Source organism: Coniophora puteana (genome assembly GCF_000271625.1).
Source record: "Coniophora puteana RWD-64-598 SS2 unplaced genomic scaffold CONPUscaffold_5, whole genome shotgun sequence".
In the NCBI taxonomy this organism is placed as follows: Eukaryota; Fungi; Basidiomycota; class Agaricomycetes; order Boletales; family Coniophoraceae; genus Coniophora; species Coniophora puteana.
Window position 1 is genome coordinate 30,231 of NW_006913057.1, and position 26,127 is coordinate 56,357.

The 26,127-nt window shown below is 58.0% G+C and overlaps 7 protein-coding genes across 7 annotated transcripts; 5 read left to right on the forward strand and 2 right to left on the reverse strand.

The window, feature by feature from the left end:
• Nucleotides 1-1,088: 1,088 nt before the first annotated feature.
• On the reverse strand, nucleotides 1,089-5,079 carry CONPUDRAFT_164473 (uncharacterized protein; the record flags this gene model as incomplete). Its single annotated transcript, XM_007769367.1, has 5 exons — nucleotides 1,089-1,864; nucleotides 1,921-4,160; nucleotides 4,222-4,486; nucleotides 4,600-5,007; nucleotides 5,057-5,079. 5 exons carry the CDS (start codon nucleotides 5,077-5,079, stop codon nucleotides 1,204-1,206), a joined length of 3,597 nt encoding a protein of 1,198 aa, XP_007767557.1. The 3' UTR covers nucleotides 1,089-1,203.
• A 326-nt stretch (nucleotides 5,080-5,405) lies between these two features.
• Nucleotides 5,406-5,606, forward strand: CONPUDRAFT_89371 (uncharacterized protein; the record flags this gene model as incomplete). The annotated part of the gene is made up of 1 exon (XM_007769368.1): nucleotides 5,406-5,606. The coding sequence occupies one exon, from the start codon at nucleotides 5,406-5,408 to the stop codon at nucleotides 5,604-5,606; it is 201 nt and encodes a 66-aa protein (XP_007767558.1).
• Nucleotides 5,607-6,050: 444 nt separating this feature from the next.
• On the forward strand, nucleotides 6,051-9,952 carry CONPUDRAFT_152581 (uncharacterized protein; the record flags this gene model as incomplete). The annotated part of the gene is made up of 3 exons (XM_007769369.1): nucleotides 6,051-7,833; nucleotides 7,895-9,375; nucleotides 9,434-9,952. 3 exons carry the CDS (start codon nucleotides 6,051-6,053, stop codon nucleotides 9,950-9,952), a joined length of 3,783 nt encoding a protein of 1,260 aa, XP_007767559.1.
• A 729-nt stretch (nucleotides 9,953-10,681) lies between these two features.
• CONPUDRAFT_81455 (uncharacterized protein) lies at nucleotides 10,682-12,435 on the forward strand. Its single transcript, XM_007769325.1, has 9 exons — nucleotides 10,682-10,784; nucleotides 11,147-11,228; nucleotides 11,286-11,314; nucleotides 11,367-11,430; nucleotides 11,493-11,569; nucleotides 11,646-11,700; nucleotides 11,750-11,902; nucleotides 11,959-12,031; nucleotides 12,097-12,435. The coding sequence occupies exons 1-9, from the start codon at nucleotides 10,746-10,748 to the stop codon at nucleotides 12,314-12,316; spliced, it is 792 nt and encodes a 263-aa protein (XP_007767515.1). The 5' UTR covers nucleotides 10,682-10,745; the 3' UTR covers nucleotides 12,317-12,435.
• A 575-nt stretch (nucleotides 12,436-13,010) lies between these two features.
• On the reverse strand, nucleotides 13,011-18,840 carry CONPUDRAFT_164476 (uncharacterized protein). Its single transcript, XM_007769370.1, has 7 exons — nucleotides 18,335-18,840; nucleotides 17,585-18,025; nucleotides 17,334-17,519; nucleotides 17,150-17,276; nucleotides 15,425-17,089; nucleotides 14,775-15,364; nucleotides 13,011-14,720 (listed from the first exon to the last, which is right to left on the reverse strand). The coding sequence occupies exons 1-7, from the start codon at nucleotides 18,826-18,828 to the stop codon at nucleotides 13,571-13,573; spliced, it is 4,653 nt and encodes a 1,550-aa protein (XP_007767560.1). The 5' UTR covers nucleotides 18,829-18,840; the 3' UTR covers nucleotides 13,011-13,570.
• A 2,477-nt stretch (nucleotides 18,841-21,317) lies between these two features.
• On the forward strand, nucleotides 21,318-22,949 carry CONPUDRAFT_143408 (kinase-like protein; the record flags this gene model as incomplete). The annotated part of the gene is made up of 5 exons (XM_007769371.1): nucleotides 21,318-21,497; nucleotides 21,601-21,657; nucleotides 21,758-21,964; nucleotides 22,026-22,337; nucleotides 22,605-22,949. 5 exons carry the CDS (start codon nucleotides 21,318-21,320, stop codon nucleotides 22,830-22,832), a joined length of 984 nt encoding a protein of 327 aa, XP_007767561.1. The 3' UTR covers nucleotides 22,833-22,949.
• A 549-nt stretch (nucleotides 22,950-23,498) lies between these two features.
• On the forward strand, nucleotides 23,499-24,487 carry CONPUDRAFT_72086 (uncharacterized protein; the record flags this gene model as incomplete). The annotated part of the gene is made up of 4 exons (XM_007769260.1): nucleotides 23,499-23,601; nucleotides 23,654-23,686; nucleotides 23,852-24,187; nucleotides 24,336-24,487. 4 exons carry the CDS (start codon nucleotides 23,499-23,501, stop codon nucleotides 24,485-24,487), a joined length of 624 nt encoding a protein of 207 aa, XP_007767450.1.
• Between the last annotated feature and the right edge of the window lie 1,640 nt (nucleotides 24,488-26,127).

The window sequence follows — 26,127 nt, forward strand, 5'->3', positions numbered from 1 at the left end:
GGATTCCTTCTATCCAGGTACTCACAGAGAATTGGAGACCACATCAGGCTCATTGTCCATGGCAGGGGCCATGCGGAGCCCAGAGCTACCAGAACTCAATCAGCGAGACTGTGGGAACTCGACCATGTTGAGTACTTTATAAACCGGCAAGGCACCAACAAGTGCAAAGTGTTTGATACATAGCGGGATCGGAGGGGTGAGCACAGCATCTTGAGCACCTGTGCCAATGACCAGCTCGAGGTTGGTTTGGTTTGTGTCGATGTCGGGAACATTATTGAGAGCACCACCAGGACCTTATTCAAAGTGTATACCACACCTATATTTTACATTATGATCATTTTTGTTGTCGGTGTCGAGGCCTGCTGAGCAAGCACGAACTAACTGTCCACCCTCGGTTTGGCCCGCCAAACTTATAGGGGGGGACAGACGGTTATGGAAGGTGCGTTAAATCTCCGACTTCCCACGCCACCGCGAACCTAAGGTCGAAAAACTACAGTAGTCCAAGTCCCACGGTAATGCAGGATGGCTATGTAAGCTATGTACGTGGCTCAGTGTGATGGATGCAGAGCCACACAAATGCATGAATGTGTAAGGTGCTAATACCACCTACTGGGGTACCTAGCACCTGTGTAGATGTATGAAGGCGGTGTTTACTTGTAGACCTCGTAGAGGAACATCGCCGTACAGGAGGCTTCTGGATGAACCAATAAAGCCGTAAAGGGTTGAATACTAGACTTAATTCTGACGCAGTGGGCAGTGTAACAGACTTGTATAATTTTGGCAGAGCATTTGAAAAGCCTCACTCTGTGGCCGTGCTTTTCACTGGGGTCCGAGGTTTTTAGGCCCGGCACTATCCTTATCCAATATTGTCTGCTGTGCATCTCAAGTTCTCAAAATCTCACGGCAACAGGCCTCTTCATCCAGGCATTTTCAACATCTTGGATGTGGGCCAGTTCACTCTTATTAGGTCAATCAATATTTATAAGATAGAGTTCAATCTTATTCGGTTGCATTCGCTGGAGTCAAAGTCACTTCTCACTGGGGATAAACCGTAACAATCAAGGCACTTTGTCATCAAACAAGTAACATGTCAAGAAAAAACAGCAAGAACCAAGAAGTCATTAGGTACACGGTCAAGCACAGTACATACACCATCTATCTTTCAAATAATCGTCTCGTACTGTATCATCTTTCGTCTTTCAATCAATCAACCTCATCAATGCTCACACCGTACCCCGATCCCCCGTTCGCATTCACGCTCGAACTCGGTCCTGCATCAGCACCCGCACCCGCACCCGCACCCGCACCCGCACCCGCACCCGCACCTGCACCACCCCCAGCACCCGGCGGAGCCCCATACCATGTCAAATCCTGCCCATGCACACCAGCCGCAATGAGCGTTTCGGGCGTCGGCTCAACGCGCACCATCGACGCGCGCGTGCCGGGGGTGCTGCCGTGGGTCACGGGAGCAGGACCCGCCGCAGGTGCCGCCTGCGGTAATGGCGGCAATGGCGGAAGCTCGTCCTCGTCCAAACCCAAGTATGGGTCGTCTTCGTCCCCGTTCCGTAAATCAATGTCATCGTCTGAGAGAGGCAGACCAGACGAAAAGCCGCCGCCGCCGCCGAGCTGAGCGTGGAACATCTCCGCGAGGAGAGCATCGCTCGAGGCTTGGGGACTGGGGTCGGACTGGGGTCCGGTTTGAGGTTGCGATAGAGTTCGAGTGAAGAATTCCTGAAGCGCGCGTTGCTCACGCTTCTCGCGTTCCTCCTCGCGCTGGACGATGAGCCGCTGGCGCTCTTTGCAGAATTTCGTGAGTGTACCGAGAGAGCCGATGAGATGGGCTTTGCTCGGTCGGTCGCGTAAACTGCACGAAATGAACACGATGAGATGTTGAGGGAAATGGATAGGAGCAAAACTCACGTAGCGACCATCTCCTTGATAATGTCCTCGCCCTTCGCCCACGGCATCTGCTCAACGATGAGGTCGAACGTCGACGCGAGAATCGCCTCCCCTTCTCCAACTTCGCTATCCTCCTCTTTCACCTCCTTCTCCGCCTCCGTTTCTGCCTCCGTCTCCTTTGCTTTGCCCTTCCCCTTCCCCTCCACAGGCTTGTCCAGCTCAGCCGCTGCCTCCAACCACGCCGTGAACCGCTCCCGCAACGGTGGCCTATACAGCTCCCTCAAATCGTCGAGCGCGAGATCACGTCCCTCGTCCTCGGGCCAGCCGCCCCACTTCCCGTGCTTCTTCGCTTTCACTCGTACATGCCGATGCATCGCCCCGAATAACCCACCAAAGCCGAACCCGTTCGCACCCCCGCCCCCACCCGCTCCCGCTCCGAGTCCTCCGCCGTTACCAGCACCTCCAGCGTCGGCATTCGCGCCACCAACGTCGTCAACATCGGCATCATCCTCCCCATCCTCTCCAGCGGGATCATCGCCTAGATCATCGGTGCCGTCGACAGGGTCCACAGGCAACTCGTGCACATTTCCGTGCTCGTCAATGTCGATGTCCCCGTCGTGCACGCCGACAAAGTCGACAATCGCGAGCTCGTCCTCGTTGTCCAGCGGGCCCACGTGGAATGCGCCGAAGCCGCCGATCGGGCCGTTGAAGCCGCCTGCACCCGCGCCCGCACCTGCACCTCCTCCGCCTGCAGCAGCGCCAGCTGCACCACCTCCGGCACCGCCCGCGGCAGGTGCAGCAGCACCGGCACCAGCGGCACCAGGGGCGGGGGGATTAGCGGGAGCAGCAGGGGCGCCAGGCTGTAGGCCCATCATGAGGTTGTTGAGGATCGCGAACGGATTGGGATTCGCGTTGGCATTCGCGTTCGCGTTTGCGTTCGGGTTGGGATTAGCACCTGCACCTGCACCTGCACCGGCAGCGCCGCCTCCGCCGGCACCAGCGCCTTGGCCGGCTTGACCTTGGCCACCACCGTTCATCATGGCAGCCATAGTAGCGGGGTTGAATGCTCCGCCTCCGATGCCGAAAAGTGGCGCGTTCGCGTTCGCGTTCGCGTTCCCACCAGCACCAGCAGCTCCGGCACCGACTCCGGCACCGGCACCTACTCCTCCACCAGCGCCAGCGTTTGCTCCCGCTCCTCCAGCAGCACCGGCAGCACCAGCACCGGCACCAGCACCTCCACCGGCAGCGGCACCGCCTCCACCTCCAAACGCCGGCAACACAAACGGCCCCTGCCACCCCCCACCGCCTCCGCCGCCTCCAAAGAACCCACCCATAAACCCCTGCGCCTGTCCCTGTCCTTGTCCCTGCCCTTGGCCTTGTCCCTGCGCTTGCGCTTGCCCCTGCACCGGCCCAAGCCCAAAGTTCATCTGCCCCTGCCCCAGCGCAAACCCCATCTGCCCCTGCATCTGCTGCCCCGCGTTCGCAGGGCCCTGCACGATCCCGTCCACCCACTCCTCGACCTTCGTCTGGCGCGCGAGCCCGTCGGGCGGGAGCGCGAGGAGGAGCGCGAGGTCGTGTTTGCTCTTGGGCAGGCGCAAGCTCGGAAATCCGACGCGCGCGGCGGCAAGGATGGCGAAGATGGTATCATGCAGCTCCGTACGAATGTGCTGTGCAGCGAGAGCGCGGTGTGTGGATGGTGTGGTTGGAGTCGAAGGCGAATCCGACGACGACACGGACGAGAAGCGGAGGAGCGCAAGGACAGCAGGCTGATACGCCGGATAATCTCTCGCTCTGAGCAGGTGGCTGTGCCCCTCGAGCAGCTCCTTGATCTTGTCGGCCCCCGCACCGTCGCGCCTGCGCGCGTGGATCGCGAGCGCGGCGGCGTAGTTGTCCGACCCGTGCGTCGCCACCTCGTCGAGCGCGGCGAGCGCGCTGCGCATCGCGCTGGGGCGGTCGTACACCGCGCCGAAGTAGATCGCGTCGAACTTGGCGAGGGAGGGTGTGGTTTTGAATATCGCGACGAGGGCTGTGCGCATTTTTTCTTCGAGGACGGGGGCGAGGGTAGTGTGGACGGGGGTCCAGTGGGCGCTGTGGCGTGCGCAGGTGCATGCGGTGGGTTGGGATGTGGAGCTCGAGGAAAGTGCAGACGTAGAAACGTCGGGATCGGACGCAGGAGAAGAGGATGGGGACGGGTGGGATGAAATTGTGCATGCGTCGGCGGGGTCATCGACGTCTCCATCCACGTACTCGACGTCCTTTTTCTTTGAACGAAGTAAAGGTCGCGTCAGGGATGTAAACATCGAGCAGCGATAACACACATACCTTCGGTCGTGTCCTGCCCCCATCCAAAATCTTCCCCAAAGCCCGGTAGCCAAAGTGCAGCTGAATATCGTCGAGCATGGCAGGGATCGAATCGTCATAGCGCTTCTTTCCCTCAGCGAGCATGCCGATGAAGAGGTCACGCCAGACCCAGAAGAGGACGGTCTCGATGCCACGAAGGCCAGTGACAGACCAGCTCTTGACGGCCTCGCCTGAGGGCTTCGAGAGCCGAACCGGGATGAAGATGTTGGTATGGGCGCATCTACAGCTTGTTTTGCCACAATAGCACAGCAAGTGAAGTGGAAGCGCCGGGGGGCGACGAGAAACAAAAAGAGGCGGCAAGTGAGACAACAGAACACGGATAAGAAAGAATGTACATACGTTGCACGGATGGTGCCAACGCGGTCGATTACGTCGGCTGCGTATAGTAGGCATGTATGCGCGATGCGGAAGTTGGTGCGGTGGATCCAAACGGTACGCCACACGTCCTGGACCCACGAGAGGAGCGTGTCAACGCACTCGCGTAGTAGGTCGTCGCGCGATGCCGAGTCGCGCATGGCAGGGTGGAGGCACATGCGATCGAGCTCGTCGATGAGACCGTTTATCTCTGCCTCCATCTGCTTGATGTCGAGGGAGGGCACGGCGCGGTGGGTGTTGACGAGCTGGGAGAGGGCATCGAGGGTGGAGCGAGACTGGTCTGAGGAGACTACAGAGAGAAGGGGGATGAGGTGCTCGTGGACGACGGAGTGCTGTGTCTCTGTGGGGAGATCCTTGAAGAGCTGGAGGAAGCTGGGACAAGGGGTTAGGGTGAGACATGGGAGATAGCAGAATAACGAACTCGTCTGTGGGATTATCGGACATGATGTCAGATGCAGAGATGCTCTGGACACCCTCCGTTTGATGCGATGAAGAGTTGTTCTGTGTGTGTCGTGATTGAGCGTGGCCTGGTTGCTGGTGGTGGACGTGGGGGAAGCGGGGGCGCGTGCAGGACGCGTGCCGTGACGTTACACTGGGTGACAGCCCCTTCCTCTTCTGGACGCTAGCTAAATGCGCCACTCTCCATTTGTTCTCTGCTTTTTGTTCTTCTTGTTTTCCGTCGCGTCGCTATCAAGCCAACGTCAACAGTGTCACCAAGAAACATTGTTTTCCGTGTTCTTCTCCTCGGAAATGACAAGATATGAACGCGTATGGGTGGAGAATGTCGGCGGAAATGTCAGCCGGACCGGGCGCTCTGTGGACGTTTAAAGGATAAGCTGCCTCGAGGCAAACCTTCCTTTCGTGGCTCTCCTCCGCCTGCTCTGATCCTGCTCTCCTCGTCCCACCAAGGCCACGTTGCTTCCGCGCGCTCCCTCCACCAACCCGCCCGTACAGCCATCCGAGGTATGTAAGGCCCTCTCGTCGCTCATTTTCCTTTCATTCTCTCGCTGTCCTGTCAACCACCGACGTGCAGCGTGCTTTATCGCGCTCAAACTGTATATCATATATCTAATCGTTTTTTATGTCTGCACAGAGCATACACCGATCTAGAATCCTCCCCATGTATTCTGGCATACAAGGTGTGTACCGCCCTCCGATCCACCCCTCCTTCCCTTCCTGTCCTCCTTCTCTGGCCCATCTTGAGACCGGGCGCGTCATCCCAAACAAACGCGTATCCGAGGTCCAAAACCTCCGCCGCAGGGCGCAACCTGGCAATTGCTCTGGAAATTTTACATCCTCTTATCTTTCACGTCTTCACATGCGCGGCGATCTCGCTTTCTTTCCCATCATACAATTGCTTTCCTGTGTATGCTGACTAAACACCCCGTCCAGCCCAAAACACCCCACCGAGGGAGATGTCTCCTTCGCCTGCGACACGCGACCGCCAGCAGCGCTCTATCAAGGCCCAGTCCATGCCCTCCGTCCCCTCCGTCATGCAGACCATGTCCAACCGCTCATCACAGCAATCGAGTCCCACCAATCACACCACCTCCTCTGCATCACACTCGACCACCAACTCGCCGAGCAACAGCAACGTCAGCCTGCTCTTGCACCAGCCAAAGCGCTCCTCTCCTGCGCCGATCACCCAGACGCCACCCCAGCAGGCGTCTCGTCTACGTGATGATCAAGACCGGGACCAGCAGCAACAGCAAGGCCGATCGACGCACTCCCCTGTTGGCGGCTCTCTTCCTCCGCAGCCCACCCACTCTTACAGCGCCTCCAACGTCCACCAGAGCATGCCCCCACCCCCATTCGTCCAGACGCACAGCCAGCCCAATCTCCCTACCATCGCCTCTGGCGCTATCAACTCTGCTCCTCCCGTCACCTACCCTCGCCCGATGGGCCACGCCCAGCCGCCGTTCATGCATCCATATCAGAGCCACAGCGTCGACGAGACCTGGCAGATGACGGACGACCTCCTCAGGGAGATCGAGCGCGCCGACCTCGCACACGCGCACGCCCTCGCCGCACAGCACGGACTGCACCCGCACGTCTTCCAGCAACATGCGCTCGCGGCCCAGGCGGCGCAGCAGGCCGCGTTGGCGCGCATGTCGCCCATCCCCGCGCCAGGCACAGGCGGCGTCGCCTACGCAGGTGGCGCAGTGAGCGGGCCGGTGTACGTCCGCGAGTCGGCCAGCCCGGCTGTGGCGATTGCGGGTGCGCTCGCGGACCGCATGCGCGAGCGCGGGAGCCCCAAGGACCCCATCGACGGCCAGCAGCAGCAGGGCAGGAGCAGGGGCGGGAGCATGCGCGAACAACGCGAGCAGCAGCGCCCGGCGCAGACGACCGGGCCGTCGACCTCGCCCGCGTTCGTGCCTCTCCCGCAGGGGCGCTCGAGCACGCCCTCGGCGTTCTACACGCCCATGACGTCGGAAGATAACGGGGCGGACGACGGGGACGGGGACTATGTCTCCTACAAGCGCGACGGCAAGGTGCCGTACTCGGGGTCCGTGGGCCCTTCTCCTCCCGCGCGGCGCGGCTCGAACGCGAGCAGTCTCGAGCTGAGGAGCACGCCCCCGGCTGGCGCGACGGGTTCGCGGGTGGCGAGTCATACGCCGCCTATGACGGGCGCGCCGACGAGCGCGCGGTCGGCGGACAAGTCGATGCCGCTCCAGGAGGAGCCCGAGGACGACCACCATCACCGCGTGCACCGGGAGGACGACGACGTGGTGCCCTCGCAGGACCGCGGCGGGCGCGATAGCCGCAACGCCGGCACAAACAGCCGCAACGGGCGTAACAGCCGCGGCGACGCAGTGCGGGGGGACGACGACGACAACACTCTCATTGAGGACGAGCATGTCGATAACGAGCGCGATCGTCATGTCGACTCGAATGGGCAGGATGACCAGAACAATAGCGATCATGAGGAGGATGGGGATGGAGATGATAGTGCGGAGCACGATAGCGGGACACCGAGGTCGCCGACGGTCGCGCTGCCAGATATATATCCGAAGTCGTATAGTCCTATGCCAACGACGGGGGCGGCGGCGAACGGGCACCACAAGGTGCCATCGATCGGGAAGCACTATAGGGTGGGCTCGACGGATCAGTTGGGGATGCGGACTTTCGACACGGCGGTGTTTCAGCCAGGCGGTGCTGGTGGGGTCGGTGCTGGGGTCGGTGGTGACACGCATAAACGTAAGTTTTGCTTTGTTTTGTTGATGACTGGGTGTATGGACATGTAATGTACTGATTATAGGTTTTCTGCCTCTGCGTGCAGAGTCTCCGCTGCGCCACCAGATCTCGCGCTCGGACCTCTCCGTGCCGCAGAACGACTCGAACCCACCGCAGCAACAGCAACAACAACAGCAACAACACCAGCAACAGCAACATCAACAGAACGGTGGGCAGCAGCATCAACAGAACGGGGGCCGCTCCCGCTCCAACGACAACGTGCACACGCAGCCGCACTACCAGCCCCAGCCGCAACACTACCAAACCTGGGACGGCGGGCGCAACACCATCGCCCTCCCCTCGCGCGAAGACACCGCATCCGCCGCCATGTCCGCCTCGATGTGGACGGACGACCCCACCGCCGCATATCTCCAGGCGTACCTCCAGTCTCCGCGCCCGAACGCGCCCATCCCGCCCACACCGCACAGCCAAACTGCCGCGCCGTCGCCGTCGCCGCTCATCTCGAGCATGATGCACCAGGGCGCGCGCGCGCTCGGCTCGCCGTATCCGTACCCGTTCTCGCATATGCGCAGGCCGCCCACGACGAGCTTCAGCGCGTACGGCGGGAGCGCAGGGCCGCTTGCGGGGTACCCTGGTGCTGCGAGCGGGAGTGGGCAGGGCGCCGGCGGCGCCGCCGGGGGCCCGCCGAGCTCGGTCGGGTACGATCCGAACCATCCGAGCGCGATCGAGGAGCAGCTGGCGCTGCAGCTGCAGATGTACGCGATGAACAATAACAGCAATAATAACGACGGCAACGGCAACAGTAACAGCTACGGGTACAGCAACAACGCCGGCGTTATGTCGGATACGTCGGCGTTCAGCCCGTCGAGCACGCCGTTCCCAGGGCCGAACTATAACCCGTGGACGTTCGCGAGGGCGTTTGGCGGGCGCGCGGCCCCAAGGGGCAGGTTCGACTCGACGCTGAGCAGCGCGATGAGCATGCACAGCAGCCCGAGCCATCAGCCTGTCAGTTTGCCGAGTTTCCCGGGGTACGGCGGCGGTGTTGGTGCCGGCGGCACCGCAGGGAGAACTCGCGGACGCAAGGCAGGGAAGAAGGACAAGTCGTCGGGACTGAAGAACGAGATCGGACGCGCCAAGTCGCGCGGGCGGCCGAGCGGGGATGCGGCCGGCAAGGTGGGCGGGGGCGCGGTGGTGGAGAAGGTGCAGCCGCCGCCGAGGGTGCAGAGCACGCAGCCGCGGGAGACGAGTCCCGAGCCGTTTTCGTCGGGCGAGGAGACGGCGGGCGAGGACTGGCTGAATGGGCCTGGGAGCGGGAACGGGAGCGGCGGGGGGACGACGTTGAATGGGCACGAGGTGAATGAGGACGAGGCGGATGAGGATGGGGAGTATTCGGGCGAGGAGATCGGGGAGGATGATGAGTGGGTGGACGAGGAGGAGGATGCGAGTGGAGACTTGTTGGATCTGGAGCTGCATCCTGATTATGTGGTTAGTGTGGAGAAGAGGCGGAGGAGGTTCGATGCCAAGTGGGAGACGCTGGTCCAGGCTGTGAGTCCTTATCCTTGCTTTCTCCGAATGCATGGGTCCTGATCAACTCCGCGTTTAGTTCAACGCACTCGACCGCGAAACCGACACAACCATGGCCCTCCTCGCCGCCCCCTCGCACACCTCGAACCTCCATGCCGTCCTCTCGCGCGGCATTCGACGCGACCAGAGCTTCCAAGCCTCCCCCGCAATGGCCTCCCTCCGGAAACACTTCCGCACCGTCGCATCCCGGCGTCGCGTCGCCGCCCGCGCACGCTCCGCCTCCTCGCTCATGGAGCGTCTCATGTCCGACGAATACTCGAACGGCGCGGGCGGCTCCAGCGCGAGCCCCGACGGCGGAAGCGGCGACGGGCGGCGCGAGGAGGATCTCAAGCGCGCGCTCGAGACGGCGCTCGGCAGCCTTGAGACGCTCCGGAAGATATACGAGGTGCGCACGGCACGGTGGGAGGACGAGATGGCGCGTATTGCGGATGAGCGGGGGCAGGTTGAGCTGCTGCTGAGGCAGACGCTGGGTGTGGGCCTGCAGAATGGGGGGCCGCCGCCGCCAGCGCCAGGGCAGGTTGGGGCGTTCCCGCTTTGAGGGTGATACGTGTTGGTGATTTACAGATTCTCGTCTGGATGTAGAGGGCGCACTAACGCGCACGGTGACGATGATGATGATGCTGACGACGGACCATGACTGATGTGATCATGATTTTTTCTGTATGTTCTTGGATAACGTGTGCCCTTTTTCCTACAGCCTATATCTCTACCTCACTCCCCAGTCCCCCTTGCCTTACCGTTTGTCCACAGTATGATCGTGTTAGTTGTATGTTTCGTAGATAGAGGTCGACATGTACCTAAATTTTAGCTTACAATTTCGTCTTTTCTGTATCATCCACTTTTACTTCTTACTTACATACATGTGTGGTTTTGCAATCGAACTGACCAATTCCTTGACACTGAACATCAATACATCAGTCCTCCGACTTACCAGTCAAAGGGTTAGGGTTAGCAATGTGATTATCGACCTCAGGCTCTTGCTCCATTCATGAGCGCTCGAGCCCGAACGCAATGGATGCCCGTGTAAACACTGCATTTATGGCACGAAACTAGGCAACCACTGACAATGAACAGTCTCAGAGCCCCCGCGTTACCGGTCCATCAGCAAAGCATCAACAGCTTATCGCTCGCGTACGACCCTGACCCCTCATGTCAAGTCTGATTGGTCGGCCTGTCGGAGAAAGTTGAGTTTGACACTTTGCGAGGCCGATGCAGCGCATACGGACGTGGCTTTTTTCCTTGCATTAACTTGCATCATCTCTGTCAGCGGACTCGCGCCCAGGTCTTCACCGTCGAGTTCCTAGCTCATCTCGTTGACGTCTTGTCATAGGATGTCGCTGCAGGTGCTATACGACAGCCAGATATCCTTGGTGAGCTCATTCGTTGACTGGGGTCCTTGTTGCCTTCCGTGCTGAACTGTTGTATAGCGTGCCTACAGTAGGCTTTCAATCGTGTTGCCGGCTATCTTTCTGGGTGTTGACTAGGAGGGTAGTAGGATGGTCGGCTTTGATGGTGTACGACACATTGTTGTCGCTTGACCAGTGAGTCAAACCGTTCTATCATGTTTGTTGAATAGGAAACAACTGCGCCATTTAGAGAGGTGCGTCTATCATGAACGACGGAGTTCAAAGGTTTGAAGAAACTCGCGTGCTCTATGGATAGGTCGAGTTCGTCTGGGTATGTATCCTCAAATTCCAGTCTCATACACGCTTCATATGGGCCGCAACTGTAGAAGAGCCCGCTCTCGTCCGTCAAAGTCATGTTCATCTGTGTACGATATGGCACCATTATCGTCAACATCATCAATGCCATGGGTGTGTGGGCTCTTCCTATGAACTGTATCAGGACCGTGCTCATCTGGCATCACCAAGCAATGCTTGTTACGGGGCTATCAACGCAGGCAAGACTCGGTCGTCGTCCACTGCAACTGTCTAACGCTGGCATACGCCTAGGCGTGTTATGTGCTTGTGAACGTGTTCAACTGGTTGCCCATTACTGAGGGAGTGTCCGTTACCGGTCAGCTCTCGACTCATAATGGTAACCCTCAAAGTGCTTACAAGTCCTGTTCGCCATACCAGTCATCATAGCACTGCGCACCCGGGCGCTTTATAACGGAAAGACAAGGATGGTCACATTTCTCAAATGTGCTGCCATGGTGAGCATCACTAATTCGTCAGGCTTCTCCATTTCTTGACTCTTCATCTCGACACCACGCTCGGTCCCGGAAAAAGCTCAACATCCTCATCGGCATCGCTGTGTGCATTCTCTTCACGTGTACCATACAGAGTGTGCCCGTTTCTGCCTATCTTCGTCGATATACTGACCTTAAGCGAAGTTTCATCTAGCCCTGAGTTTGCTGAAGAACCGTGCTTGTCGCGCGTTGCGCTCAGTCCCACAGCTATGGGAGTAGCCATCCTCGGGTTCGCTAACTTGGCTTGGTACAACCTGACGATCTTCGTCATGACATCTGTCGAATGCGTCAAACTACGTGCGTGGACCCCTCTTTCATCGCCACTTGTTGTTCACTCGACTAACTCCCCGCAGTGCGCATGAAACGCACGAGGCTCGTATGGCAGATCCTTCGGGACTCTGTTGGATACTACGTCATAATAGAAGCGTACGCCCTCCCCTTCCTTCCCCCGTCTCTTCCATCTCGTACTCATAGCGCCATGGTGTACTCAGTTTGACTATCACGAACCTGGTAACGTACGGAACCATTATCCATACTCGCCCGGGGCTCGAGGAGCTCTTCCCCGTCCCCGCGCGCGTCCTGCAGGCAATCTTCATCTCGCGCATACTGGTAAGACTGCGTCGGACGGCGGATAAGATGGGCGATCCATCTATGCTTGTGCAGGATTTCTCGATGTACGAGATGGCCGACGTCGGCTTGGCACTGCGTTAGCCTCAAGAAAACGTGCTAGAAATCCGGCTTAGTTCTTTCGCGTGAAGCATCGGCCATTCAATCAGATTATTCAGTGTAGTATGCTCGGTTATCATATCACTTTCGCTAATAAGACTTGCAGTAGACTGACTGTATGGATCACCCAGATTCTCTACTTTGGCTGATCTCAGGCTGATTCAGGCTAAGCCTTGTAAGTAAGGTGTTCTAGTGGTGTTCTACATCCTGCCCGACGCAGCTTTTCGGACCCGAGTTATGTGATGCACGTATTCTGCTGCGTTTCTATTCCATGACTTACGTACGTATGATGGCTCCTTCCCGGAACGGTGACCACCAATCTGTTGGGCCATATTGATCTCCACATATTCGGGCCCACACTTTGGTCCGTTGAACAGTCTCGTACAAGGGTGCCTCTTGTTCTCTGGATGCTGATGACATATGTATCAACTCAGGCTAGCAATCACCCAACGTTTCTGACCAGCGCTAGTAAGTATATTTATTCCATAACGAACTAACAGTCTGAAAACTAAGCCCCCCATGCTGAGTTGTACGGGAATGAAATTGCGAATCTCATGAATATTTCCGATTTTGAAGGAATGAGGCCAATAAACAAGAGATCATATCATTCCGTCACGTACTCATCTCTTTGTATATCAAGCAGCCGCTCAGTGATCGACGCGACGGGTCTCCCTTGGGCCCAAACAGCAACTATAATCGCTCTCGACTGCCCCACGAGAACGCTACTATGTAAAAGTACAAGTCGCTCAAAGTGTGTACCTAAATAACCAAAATCCTGCAAGTTTATGTTTATGTCGATAATCCGTTTGTGTAAATACGCTATCTGGTTTAATGTCATATGTGTAGTGCGAACTTGTCTAAGAAAAAAACCTCCCTTGAATCATGATCGTTTCGTGAAAGACTGGAAGTCGAACCGACCAAAACCTAATGCCTGCTAAGAATACAAAGACTGCCGACTTCCAAAATACAAAAGTTTCGATTTCCTGCTTTGCGATGCCCATGCCCATGCCCATGCCAAAACCACCTAACCCAGTGCCTACCTAAACCTAAATTGCTGAAAAGTCCGTGTTGAACGTGAAAATCGAGGGTTCTCGGCCGAGGGACGAACGTCTCGAGCTGAACGAGTATCCGTGCACGCAAGAACCTAGGGCGAGCGATGGATACGGGAAAGAAGGCTGTTGAAGAAGGCAGGGCACCGTGTCGAGGGCAGATGAGTTGGCACGTCGAAGCTCGCCGCGCTCACTCGGTCTTGCGCCCCGCCCGCTTCTTCTTCTTCCCCTTCTCGCCCTTCGGCGCCTGAGCATGAGCACGCGCCTGTGCCTGGGCTTGCGCCTGCATCTGGCTGTGCATCTGACTCGCCGGCGCCTGCTCCTCGTCCATGAGCCCGAGCACGTCCCCGTCGTCGCCGACGCTTGTAAACGTCTCCGCGCCCTCGAACGCCGCCTGCCACTCCGGGTTCCCGATGTCCTCCCCGTCCTCGTCGTCATCCTCTTCCTCATTCTGTTGCCCTCTTGTGGGCTCTTCGTCTTCGTCGTCGCGCTCGTATAAGTCGTGAAGTCGGTGAACTCCCGAGCGGACGAGGGAATGGGCGTAGTCCACATCTCGAACCGCCGCAGCGGGATCATGCACGCGCGTACCGGCGCCCTGAGGCGGAGAGGACACGAGCGTCACCGTGTCGTCGTGCTGCGCCGACCGCCGCGCCCCAGCGCGCGAGTCAGTATCGGTATCGAGCACCGTATCCGACCGCGTACTCGCACTCGTCCCGGTCCCCTCCTCCGCTGCCTCCTTCCAAAAGTCCTCGTCCTCTTCATCAAACTCCAGCGGCACACTCTGCCCTCCCACAGCCCCAACACCACCGCCATCGCCCGACCCACCGCTCAAAGCGCTCGCAGCACCCGCACTCTCCGCACTCCTCGACGGCCCCAGCCGGGGCGACCGCACCCTCCCAATCTCCCTCCTAATCCTGCCCAAACTCCCACTCACCCCATCCGCCACACCCCGAATCGGAATCGACCCCTTGAAGCTCCCGCCCCGCGCACCGGGCGACCCTCCATTCGGCAGCATCGGAATCGGCGCACGCCCGCTCGGCGAGCGCTCCATGCCCGCCCCGATCGCGCTCGCAAGGCTCTCGTCGAACGAGTGCGCCTGCGCGCCGGCAGAGCCGCGCGACGTGCGCTGCTCGATGAACTCGTCCGTGTGCGCCCCGCTCGGCTCGACCTCGCGCCGCACGTCGATCTTGGGTCCCGTGATGTTGAGGCGGTCGCGCTTGAGGAGGCCCGCGTAGTCCTCGCCGAGGGAGTAGAACGAGAACTGGTGCGCGAGGTACACTGCGCGCGGGACGAGGCGGAGCGAGCGGGAGGACGTCGACAGTTCGGCGTGCGAGAGTGAGCTAGAAACCAAACACGTCAATGAGTTTTACTTGCAATATGAAGGAACAACGCACATAGTCTTCGCCCCGCGCTTCCCCGCACCATCCACCCCAAGCGTAACCACACTCCTCACCTCCTCCCAATCCGCACCCCGCCGAAGCTGCGGCCACGTCGCAACATTCACCTCCCTCGCCACAAGCTCCAGCGTCGGCTCCATCATCTGTGTCAACCCGCTCTTCTTAGCACCCGCACTCGCACCCGCAGGCGGCGACGCGCTCAACTTGCCCGCAGCACCCCCACCCGACCCCGGCAACGACATACTCGTCGCGATCCCCGATATTCCCGAGAACACAGCGCCAGCCGCCGCCGCCGAGCCGGACCCGAGCCTGTTGTGGGCAGATGAGCCGGACCCGCCGCGCGCGCGCTGCTCGAGCACGATGCGCCGGAGCAAGAGCGTGCCGTCCGCGGGATCGAACACGAGCACGTCTTGCGCGCCAACGAGTGCACCACCCGCGCTCGACTCGAACCGGAGGCTTGCAGGGAGCGCGTGCTGGTCGTGAACCGGCGAGAGGAACGTGTGCGCGAGCGCAGCCGGAGGTGTGCCCTGCGCCTGCTTGGGCGCGCGAAGACGAACGAGCGGGGCGAGCTCGACCGAGAGCGGTTGCTGCACACCACATCAGCACCCAATTCCACCCTGACAGAAACAAAGAAAAGAAACACTCACAGCCTCCAACACATTCCTCACCCTCCCCTGCACATGGCTCGCCACATCACTCACCCCGCCATACGGATTCGGCGCAAACACATGCACAGTCCGATGCCGCGTGCCCAGCGCGACCCACCGCCCGTCGCGCGCCGCATCCACACTCGCGATCGCCGCACTCGTGCGGCCCCGGCGAAGATCATACACGTGCCACGCCGTCTCCTCGCCCGTCCCTCCCGCCCTCCCACCTGCATCGCCACCGCCCTGCCGCTGCACACCCACGGACCGCCCGGAAGACCCAGCCGCGAGCGCAGCACCCGTCGCAGAATGCCTCTTCGAACGAGCATGTCCACGTCCATCGTGCGCCTGCGCGAACGCGACCGCCGCACCCCTCGTCGCCGCCCCGGGCCTGATCTGAAACACCCGCGCCACCTGCCCATCGCGCGGCATGACAAGCACGCCCGTCCCGTCCGGTGTAAACTCCACATGGCTCGCCTGCTGATTCACGAGGGCGATGAACTCGGCGACAACTCGCGGTTGCGGCTGCCAGTACTCCTCTTGAGCGTCTTCATCGTCTCCTCCTTCGCCCGTGGTCTTCTTGCCGTCCCTGGTGACATCCTCGAGCAACGGCGCCAGATCCAGCACCGTCACAAGCGCATCGCCCACCGGCCGAGACGAAGCGCCCCCGCCCATAGCCAGCGCGATACCTCCCAGCCCCAGCCCTCCTCCCGCACCGGCACCTCCGACGACGCTCGCAGGACCCGCAACGCCCAGATCCATCGGCGGCGCGCGCGGCGGCGACCCCATCGCAGACGGCGCCGCACTCGTCCCGCCCAGCGGGGGACTCGCATACCCGACGCTCCCCGCAGGCGCACTCCTCGAATGAAACCCCTGCTGCCCTCCCCCTCCCCCTCCCCCTCCATACCCATACCCCGCCTGCTGCTGCACATAATACCCCCGCGCCTGCACATCGCTCTCCCTCCTCACCCTCTCCCTCTGCGCCTGCGCCTGCGCCTGCTGCTGCTGCTGCTCATAATACCCCCTGGCACTCCCATACACCCTTCCCCCAAAACTCATCACCCCGCCCAACACCGAACTCCCCACCCGCATCGCCGCACTCCCCACCGCCTCCGTGTTCACGCTCCCTAGTCCTCCCAGTCCACTTAGACCGCCGAGGCCACCCAACCCGCCGAGACCGCCGATCCCAAACGCCCCAGACGACACCGCCGACGCACTCGCCCGCCGCCCATGTCCGTGCCCATGGGCATGGCTAGACGCAGTGCGCGGATGCTGCACAGCCGGCCTATGCGCGCTGTCGTTCACTCTCGGCGCCGACACAAACGCCAGAAGCCGACCCGACAGCGCGAACACCGGGAGCGGAGTCTCGGGTGGCGGTCCGCCGACGGAAGAATGCAGGTGCGGGTGCGGGTGCGAGTGGGGATACCCGCCGAAGGAAGGATCTAATGGTGATGATACAGATACATGTTGATTATGAATGTTGTTGTGGAAGTTATTGCTGTCGATGTTGAGATTATAGCCGTTCATGTTCGGATTCGTAGAAGACGTTGAAGAAGGAGAAGAAGAAGACGCATGTGCAAAGGCATTAATGAGCTCGCAGGGTACGCTATACAGCGGCGCGAGCGTCGCCGCCGAAAGAACGTGCAGCGTCGGAGGGTGATATGTACTCTGTTTTTTAAAAAACCCGCAAAATCAGCTCCATCTTCCTCGACGAGGAGAGGGACTCACGACGACAAGAAACCGCGCGCTGGATATAAACCTATCTACATTCCGCACCGGCACGCGCGCCACAACCTCATGCGTCCGGAGCGAATACACACTCATACTCGTCGTGGTCGCGCCCTCCGCTCTGGCCCTGTACCACGTCGCATATAGTCAGCTTTGCTCCCTAAGTCAAATCGAAAAAACGCACACGACACCAATCAACGGAGCATCCCCCACCACTGACCCGCCTTTGCCAGTAGACCCGGCAAGCACACCCGCGTACACAACACGCCCAAACGGCGCACCGCGGACATTGAGCAGCTCGCTGATCGCGCCGAGGTCGCTGCAGTCCCAGATCTGGAAACCGCTCGTATAGCCAATGAACAGGAGTCGTCTGCCGCCACGCCACGTCAGTCAGCATTTGGTGTTTCACAGCAACGAACAAGGAAAGAAACGCACCGCTGCTTCACGCCCTCATCCAGCACATCCCATCTCGCCCACACCACCGCATCCCCCTCGCCATCACTCGGCAACGTCGGATACCCCGCCCCATACACACTCCCGCGCTCGTCGTCCTCCGAGAGAAACGTCGCAGCCTGATCGACCGTCTCGCCATAATGCATCTCCGCCGTCAACACAGGACTCATCGCCCCGCTCCCGCGATACATCCCCCGGCTCCGCGCGTACATCCCCGGCTGCTGCGCCACGAAAGCCGGCGACGAAGGCTGCTGCGCGCCCACGGACGACAGCGGCGCAGGGACAGGCACAGGCGGGAGAAACGAGCCAAACGAGACGGGCTTGGATACGCGCGGCGGGGAGGGTGCAGCGGTGGGGACGGGGATCGCGGAGGGGACGTAGCCGCGGACGGTGCGGGAGAAGGTTTCGAGCATCGTTGGTTCGCTGGGAGAGGGGTGCGATGGTCATGTCAGTTCGCGGTGTTAAGATAGACGTGATGCAAGGAGGGAAACGAGGTGGGTTATGTCAAATGAATGGAGGGAGGTGATATCAATGGAGGAATGAAAGTAGGCAGGCAGGTGCGGGGGTGCGGGGTTCTGGTGCGCCCCACGGGGCGGAACACAGGCACGCGGAGGCTAAAGACACAGGAAGCTGATGCGGCCACGCCACTACACGGGCGTTCCCGCTACCCCATTTCTCGCCCAGTCTTCACAATATATCCAACAAAAGGGGGGATTGAGTAAAGAAACTCACCGCGTAAGAACAGGCGACCGCACGTGGCCGCTCTTGACCTTGCCACCGGCAGCCGAGAGAGCGCTCGGCGCACGCGGTGGCAGACTGACGCTGAGATTGACGCTCCGCGGCGCAGGCACAGGCAGCGGTGCATTGAGACCTAGAGGTGACGGCTCCTGCTCGGGCGTCCCCGTCGTCTTGCAGATGATGTTGGGGTGAGCGAAGTGGGCGTCGTGCAGAGCCTTGTTCTCCTCGTTCAGCGCGTGGCTCTCCATCAGGCCTTCTTCGTCTTCGTCCTCCTCGTCGAGTTCTGCTAGGAGCTGGTGGTGAGCCTCCGGCGGCGCCTCTGCCAGCTCGTCCGGGTCTGGGTCGATTTCAAACTGGATGTCGTGTGGCGTCCAGGCGGGAGAGGCAGAAAAGGAGTCGTCGAGGTTGAGAAGGGGAGGCTCTTGGATATGCATGTTGTCGTCTTGGTTCTTTGTGTTGCGTGCTGCATTGCGTCTGCGAGAGGGCATTAAGCAAGTGTTGTTGTCGTAAAGTATTAGGGTGTTGTTGTGGAAGATAAGAAAGGAGAGAAACGGAGGGTCGCTTGTAAGTGAATGCAAGAACCCGGTATACGGTGTAGAGTAGGTAGAGAAAAGACTTTGGATGGTAGATGGATGAGTTGTGGTGCTGTGGTCGCTGTTGTGGTCGGGAACAGGAGCAACAGTGAACACCAGTCAGACACTCGACCGAGTCACCCCAGCCGCTCTTTCCTTATCCGGCCTCTGACGCACTTCCGTTGACCGTGTCACGTGACCCCGATCCCCCAACACGTTGGTCTCTCCTCCTCTGCTCGTCCGTTGACATAAATAAAGACCCCCGAACGTTGCAGTTACCATACACGTGCGCAACATAACCCGCTCTCCAGTGGACCAGGTCTTGCTCTGGCCACGCACCTCAAGGCAAGCCAACCGTTCTCAGTTCTCGAATTACCAATACGGCGACTTTCGGGAAGCTGAACCGCAGGCTTCTCGCGATAAGGTCCATTGATTCGCCGTCCACAAACGTCCTATTCGTCCCGAAGATAAGCATTCCTTCTTCTTCCGTCCGCAACAAGCGCCACTATTCCCAAGTCTGTCCAAAGGAAGCGAAGATAAGGCTTGCACGTCCTATCTTCTTACTTCTAATCCAGTAGCCGTGCCGAAATTTGACGTCCTTTGACTCGTTCTATCGCCGGTTGAAGTCACTGCCCTTCAGTTTCCCCGAGATCCTCACTACAATCCGGCATTTGTCAAGTCTTCACAAGTGCAGTCACTGTCCAGAACCCCGGTGGTGTCTCGGGTCTGTACACGTCACAATCTCTCACTACTTCGGTACTCCAGTATGTTCGCCACTTGTCCAGGCGCTCTCCGCAGAACCAAAGTCCCCAAGCGCGTCCAATCGAAACCACTGAAACTCGCACCACCAGAAGTTCCAGAACATACATGTCGAGCCCCGCTCCAGAACAACACGACGCACACGCACATCTCACCCTCACTAAGTACAGCAGTGTACAGCTGAAACGTACCCCTCCTGCCCAGGCTATCCAGCGCCTCCCATTAATCTTCCGTAACGCCCACCCTAGACACACTCTCCCCCTGAATCTACGAATCCATCTCCCACAGCGCAAAAGGCCGACATGATCGCCACACAAACCCCGACCTTGACCTCCCGTGCCTCGTCATTCCTTTGCGCACGTTCAGCGGTGGATGGTACACGGGTGCCCCGGACATCGACGTCATGCCTCGGTGCGACGCCATGACGGGCCTACCGACTAACCTCATCGACGTTCAGCTCAGGTCTCTACATCGCGACATCGCTGCTGCCATGTAGAAGTCGAAAGTGTCCGACGTATCAATCGAGAGCGAAGGTTCGACCGAATACAAGGCGGTGATTTCGGACTCGCGCTCGTCGCGGACACAGTGGGCTTCACGGCGACAAATGCGTACGGGCGGGCGCGGTAAGTGGCGCCCGAGCTGCTGCATATTATGGCGCCGTCTGGAGGATAAAAGCGCACCGAGTAAGACGCGGGGCTTCGCGTTCACCCTCTCTTTATTCAAACTGACGCCGCGTCGCCCTCACACCATAACACTTCGCGCAGATCCAGACCAACATCGCACTGTACGTCGACCCCGTCACTCGAGCGCCGTTCAACGAGGTCTAGATATCATGCGGTGTGATGCTGTACAGGCTGCGCTCCGACGCTGCGCGCTCCAGCGCTAATATTACTAGTACTGACAGCTCCAAGCCCAAGTCAAGAGTGGACGGCGCCATCTAGGTGCACGCGCCGGAATGCGGACCGCAGGAGCGGTACAGCGCTGAGTGTCTTGAGTACTTCGAAATGAGAGACCAGGTCGGGTGATGTAGGCGCGCGTGGTGGCAAGAATAGGTCGTATGTTCCTTCTGCTGTTGCATTCTTCGACGCTTACACAGGAACCTTGCATATTATCCTGAGGTTGCTATTAATTCATGTGCTAATTTTATCACAATTTATAATAAATGCATTAATAATTCTCTCAAATCTCCATCGCGCCTCCGCTTTACTCTCCCGCCACTCTTCTAGAAGGAAGACATTCGCATTCTCCGTTGCTGCAATGAGACACTGCACCACCGACACGTTCTTCACTTGTTCAAGCACCCCGTAGAAAGACGGCCCAGCGCCTAGATCAAGCTCTCTTCATAACAATGCATCGCATACAACGAGGACCTGTCGTGCCATGGCGATGACGACGGCGAAGACAATAGCGAAGGCGATGTCGAGTAAACCCTCGGGACGGCATTATGCATCTGCACGCCTCATGCTTCCTCACAGCAACCCGCCCCTTCTTCCCTTTTCACTGCAGGCTTCTCCTCTCACCTCGCTGATCCCCCAGCACCTCCACTGTTCCAACCGTACCTCTCCCTCCCCCACCCCGCACAGAAGATCTCCACACGAGCCACCCTCTAATTCGACCTCGACCCTAGGCTAGGCCAAGTCACAGTCATGGACAGGCGCTACCTCGCCCCACCCCGGCCCCCGCGCAACATGAGCAACCCCACTGTCAGCGCACTCCCGAGCCTCACCGGCCAAGTGTGCAAGTCCGGCGGGGGCGCTGTTGGCGGGGGCGGGTTCGGAGACGTTTTCATTGGTGTGTGGGCGAGCGGTGATGGGGCGAGTCAGAAGGTGCGTCGGCGGTGATCGTATTGGCTGGGCGGGCGTTTCGTGGTGTCTCGGTTTCGGTGGCACCGCTAACGCTAATGCTGATGCGACGTTGTACCACGCCTAGGTCGCGATCAAGACAGTGCGCCTGCACCACGGCGGCGACTCGGCGCGCGTGCTCAAGGTGAGCTGGCCAAAGTGCCTGTATACACGCACGCGCTACGTGAACTCACCGCATCCACCTCCCTCTCTCCATCTCCATATCCGTCTTTCCTCTTGCACAGAAGTTCAAACTCGAAGCCAACGTCTGGGCCGAGCTCAGCCACGCGAACATCGCCCCCTTCCTCGGGATCGCGACCGACCTCGGCCCGCGCCCAGACATACTCTCCGTCATCTCGCCGTGGTACGAGCACGGCTCGCTGTACGCGTACTATGAGCGCGAGTGGACGAGGGGGCGGAGAGAGGTACCGAGGAAACAGCGGGACAACTTCGTGCGTACTCCAATCTAGATTCTGTCCTCGCCGCGTCACACTTACACTTCACCCGCCGCAGATGCTCGGCGTCCTCTCCGGCCTCGTCTACCTCCACACGCGCTCCCCGCCCGTCGTGCACGGCGACCTGTCCATGTCGAACGTCCTCATCGACTCTGCGGGCCAGCCGCGCCTCGCCGACTTTGGGCTCGCGCTCGTGGTCGACACGCCGGGGTTCACGACTGTCAGCGTGAGCGGGCAGGCAAAGTACATGGCCGCCGAGCTGCTGCAGTCGGCGCCGCCGCCAGCGATGGGAGGGTTGAGCGCGAGCTTCAGTGCGCCGAAGAAGACGAAGGAGACGGATCTGTGGGCGTTTGGGATTTTAGCGCTCGAGGTGCGATTTGTTTGGCTCTTCGTTTCTGTGTCCCTGTGCCTCCATCGTCTCTGCTGTTCCATTGGCCTTCTCGCTGTATGCCCTCCTCACTTACTCTACCCCATTTCTCGCATGCGTGCTTGAGCTTACCGCGTTTCTGGTCTTCCCTACCCACAACAACCGGACACACTGATTCTCTTCTAACCGGCGTTGCCTTATTACTACTTTTCCATATCAACATCCGCTCCTCCCACTCCTCCCAGCCATGACTCACCCCGCCTCCCACAGATCCAAACCAACCTCGAGCCCTACATCGATGCCACAACACGCGCAACGCTCAACGAAGCCCAAATACTCCGCAGCGTGCCCAGAGGCCTGCGTCCCGACCCCGCGCGCTTCACTCCCGCCCTCGATCCCTCCGTCCGGTCGTCGTGCACGCACTGCTGGGATGCAGACCCGAAGAAGCGATACACGGCCGAGAAGCATCTGGGGTATTTGACGCGGCCGAGGCGATGATCGAAGGTTTGAAGGGGGAAGTGGGATGTTGGCCTGGGATAAGGTGTGGTTCGATTATGCATTCATATACCCGCTAGAGTTGTATCATACGGTGCCATTAATGAGCATATAAGTATCTGGATCAACTAAGCGTGCTTTTCAGGTCGTACAAGCAACCGATCGACTCTCCAACGACGCGCACCAGGAACAGTTCCTCCAGGGGCAGGGTTCCTCCCGAATCTCTTTCCTAGACCACGAAGCACATTGATCATCGTCTGTAGCTTCCCCTCCAAGTCACTAGTAAAGGGACTAACGCCGCCGTTACTTCCCACTCTGGGCGCAACCGAACCCATGAAGCACAACGCCGCACTCTTATCACAGTTCGATCCCTAGACTGCTGAGACCGCTTGAGGGTCCAGCTTCTCTTTCAACACAGCATTCTCCCACAGCTAGCGGCGCACTTTTGGAGGTTCGACCCACACATCTGTAAGGGCGCCTTGATATAGGCAACTTCTCGTCCGGCTTGTACAGCATCCAACTAGACGCCCAGGGAATTCGAAACGACGACCTTGTGCCAGAATACAAGGTGCTGTGTAGCCTTGAATATAATTAAGAACCGTACTCGATACACGCAATCGCAAGCCAGCTCCTTCTTGTCCTCTCGCTGAGACTCGTGTTCCCACTACCATGCGCCTCCTTAGCTGGATCCTCCAGTTTGCACTGTTATTTTTATGTGTGTGCCCCTCTGCATCGGATGTAGTGCAGCATCACACAAGAGGTGTCGAGCAAAGTGCATATCTCGACTTTCTTTGTGCTACACACAATGTGCTGATGCCTTGCAGGTCTAATTAATAACGGTGTCCCGTCCTCCACGAGTAAGTCAACGTCCCAAACGCTATCCTATCGTGTCTAAGCTAGTAATTGTTTTAACATGGAGGCCAACTCTATACGGAGTCCCTCAGAGTGCGTCCCGTTGTCTCCTTCCAAATGAAGTGTCACTAAATGCAGCGCAGTCTCTTTTCCACTCCAGCTCTACATAGATACTCTCGCCTCATTCTTCTTCTGGGAGCACGCAGTCGCTCTCGAGAACAAGTTTCGAGAATATACGAACTGCGAGCTGGAGAAAGCCAAGGAAACCTCCGAAAAAGTCGCGACCCAAATTACCAGGATTCACTCCGGATTGGACTACATCATCAATGCGACGGCAGCAGCACGTAAGGAACTCGAGCAGCAAATGAAACTGCATGACTTTACCCTCGAGGACTTTTCACACGAACTCGAATATGTGTCTGCGGACGTTCTTGTATGGCTTCAGAAAGAGTTTCCACCAATGGATGAGGCTCCGGGTCACGAGGGGAGACAGAGGATAGCGAGCAGTGCGTTGGAAGAGCTGGAAAAACGCGTGGTAGAAGTCGGTTTGAGGATGGGTATAGAAGAGGCGACCTTGAGAAAGTTCTTCGCGGCCGTAGGGCCACAACTAAACCCCACAAAATCAGAAAGCACTAATGTCACTTTATCACGCAGGCGATGTTATAGAGCAGCACCCCGATCTCGCCACAATGGTTCTGTTTGCAGCAGTGGGCGTAATTCTTCCAGAGAGTCTCTTCCTCAAGCCGATCGGCAACTTGTTTGGCTGGGGTCCTTTAGGGCCTAGGGGAGGTACCGGTTTCATTTGAGGGTGCCGTCGTGAAAAACTTACTGACTGCAGCCCATACAGGCTCTTTTGCCTCCTGGATACAAAGGCGGCTTTATACGATAGCCATTCCCGCCGGGAGTTGGTTCTCTTTGCTCCAACATATTGGGATGAAGGGGATCTCAAGATGGGTCTGTAGGCTTACTGCAGGTGCCCTGGGGCTCGTCCACTCCCTTTCCGTAGGCGAACGTTGCTTTCCTGAACGAATGGATTCAAGTATTAACTGTAGCATCGACCGGTCTTCTTTGTTTTGTTGATGATTGATATCTTTTTATTTTATCTTCTGCTGAATCGCTAATCAATCAAGTAATGTCTGTCAATGAATGAAATTCTGTCGAACTACGTGTACATGTAAAATGATTCCCAAAGAACCCAGCTACGCTTTCAGTGCTATAGACAGAACTGCTTGCCATGGCGCCGGAACCAAGTCAGACCTTTTAGCGTGTTGGTCCCTATTGTATGTCAACGCACGATGTCCCATAGTTTGTCAAAGTGCTTGTGATTGTATACTTTGCAATGCTAAGGTCAGACACGCGCAGGCTCTACCCAACCCCTCTTGTCGCTCCATCTCGATACAGATACAGCTTTTGTGCTGCCATAGCACGTCAGCGATCTCTCAGTCTTAAAATCAAAACGCACAATGAAACTATGCTAGATCAATGAAAGGTTTACCGAATAATCGAGCGTAGTTTTAGAACCAATACGCTTATCAATCTGATAATAAATAAAATGCACCTGTGGTGAATTGAGCCCTGTGCATCCAATTCCGAAGCATAACCCGTGTCCTCGGCTGGATTATTGCTCACCGTAAAATTTGAACCAACTCCGAGAACCAGAAGGAAGGCGAAGATTCGGGTCACTAATCACGTTCAGACTGTGTCGGTCGTACTCTTGACGATGATAGAACGGGACATACTTTAGGTACTCGTGCTCTATTATATGCGATCGTGATTAGGCCATACGACTAAACCTTATCTTGCAACACGAACAGTATACATGTTCATTCCCATATGGTATCACATATTAGTGGATTCCGTATCCCATGCTATATTGCTTATGATACTACGCACATAAAATCCAAGAACTTCGTGACAAAAGGACCACGCATCGCCAATCAGATGCAACATTTCATCCCAGCCCTTCAATACTTGTGAACTCGTAGTCTGTGAGCAAACCTAGTCAACATATGATATCGGATTTCAATGGATAACAGCTGACCTTCCTAATATCCATAACTCTCTCGAGAAACTGTGGGGTCCAATGGAGCCTCTCGAGTCTGAAGATCACTAATAGCGAGAAAACCAAGCGCCGTTAAGGAAGCCAAGAACGTGTATCTGGAGTTCAGCGGTCGGTTCAGAGTTTATTAGGACCTCTGCGAGATGCTGTGGCCAATAAAGGCATGCACAACGCAGTGATGGAATAATGACCATGTTTCGAGCTTGCTTGTACATATCGTTACAAAAAGATCATGGTGGACTATCCGACTCCTCTGATGTGAAGGCTCTTTTAATGATCAGGAGGTAGTGTTGGGGAAAGTGAGTATGGGATGTCCATGGTGGTATATGAAGTTCGCTGGATCGCGTGCTGTCCCAGAGATAACCACGAAGCGAAGGATGATATATC

Coding starts and splice junctions, on each gene's coding strand:
- CONPUDRAFT_81455 (XM_007769325.1), top strand. CDS start 10,746: ATGTCGCTGCAGGTGCTATACGACAGCCAGATATCCTTG. Junction 11,229..11,285: donor CAACATCATCAATGCCATGG/GTGTGTGGGCTC, acceptor GGCATCACCAAG/CAATGCTTGTTACGGGGCTA. Junction 12,032..12,096: donor TACTACGTCATAATAGAAGC/GTACGCCCTCCC, acceptor TGGTGTACTCAG/TTTGACTATCACGAACCTGG.
- CONPUDRAFT_164476 (XM_007769370.1), bottom strand. CDS start 18,828: ATGCCCTCTCGCAGACGCAATGCAGCACGCAACACAAAGAACCAAGAC. Junction 17,277..17,333: donor GCTCCGTTGATTGGTGTCGT/GTGCGTTTTTTC, acceptor GACGTGGTACAG/GGCCAGAGCGGAGGGCGCGA. Junction 14,721..14,774: donor AAGCGCGGGGCGAAGACTAT/GTGCGTTGTTCC, acceptor TTTGGTTTCTAG/CTCACTCTCGCACGCCGAAC.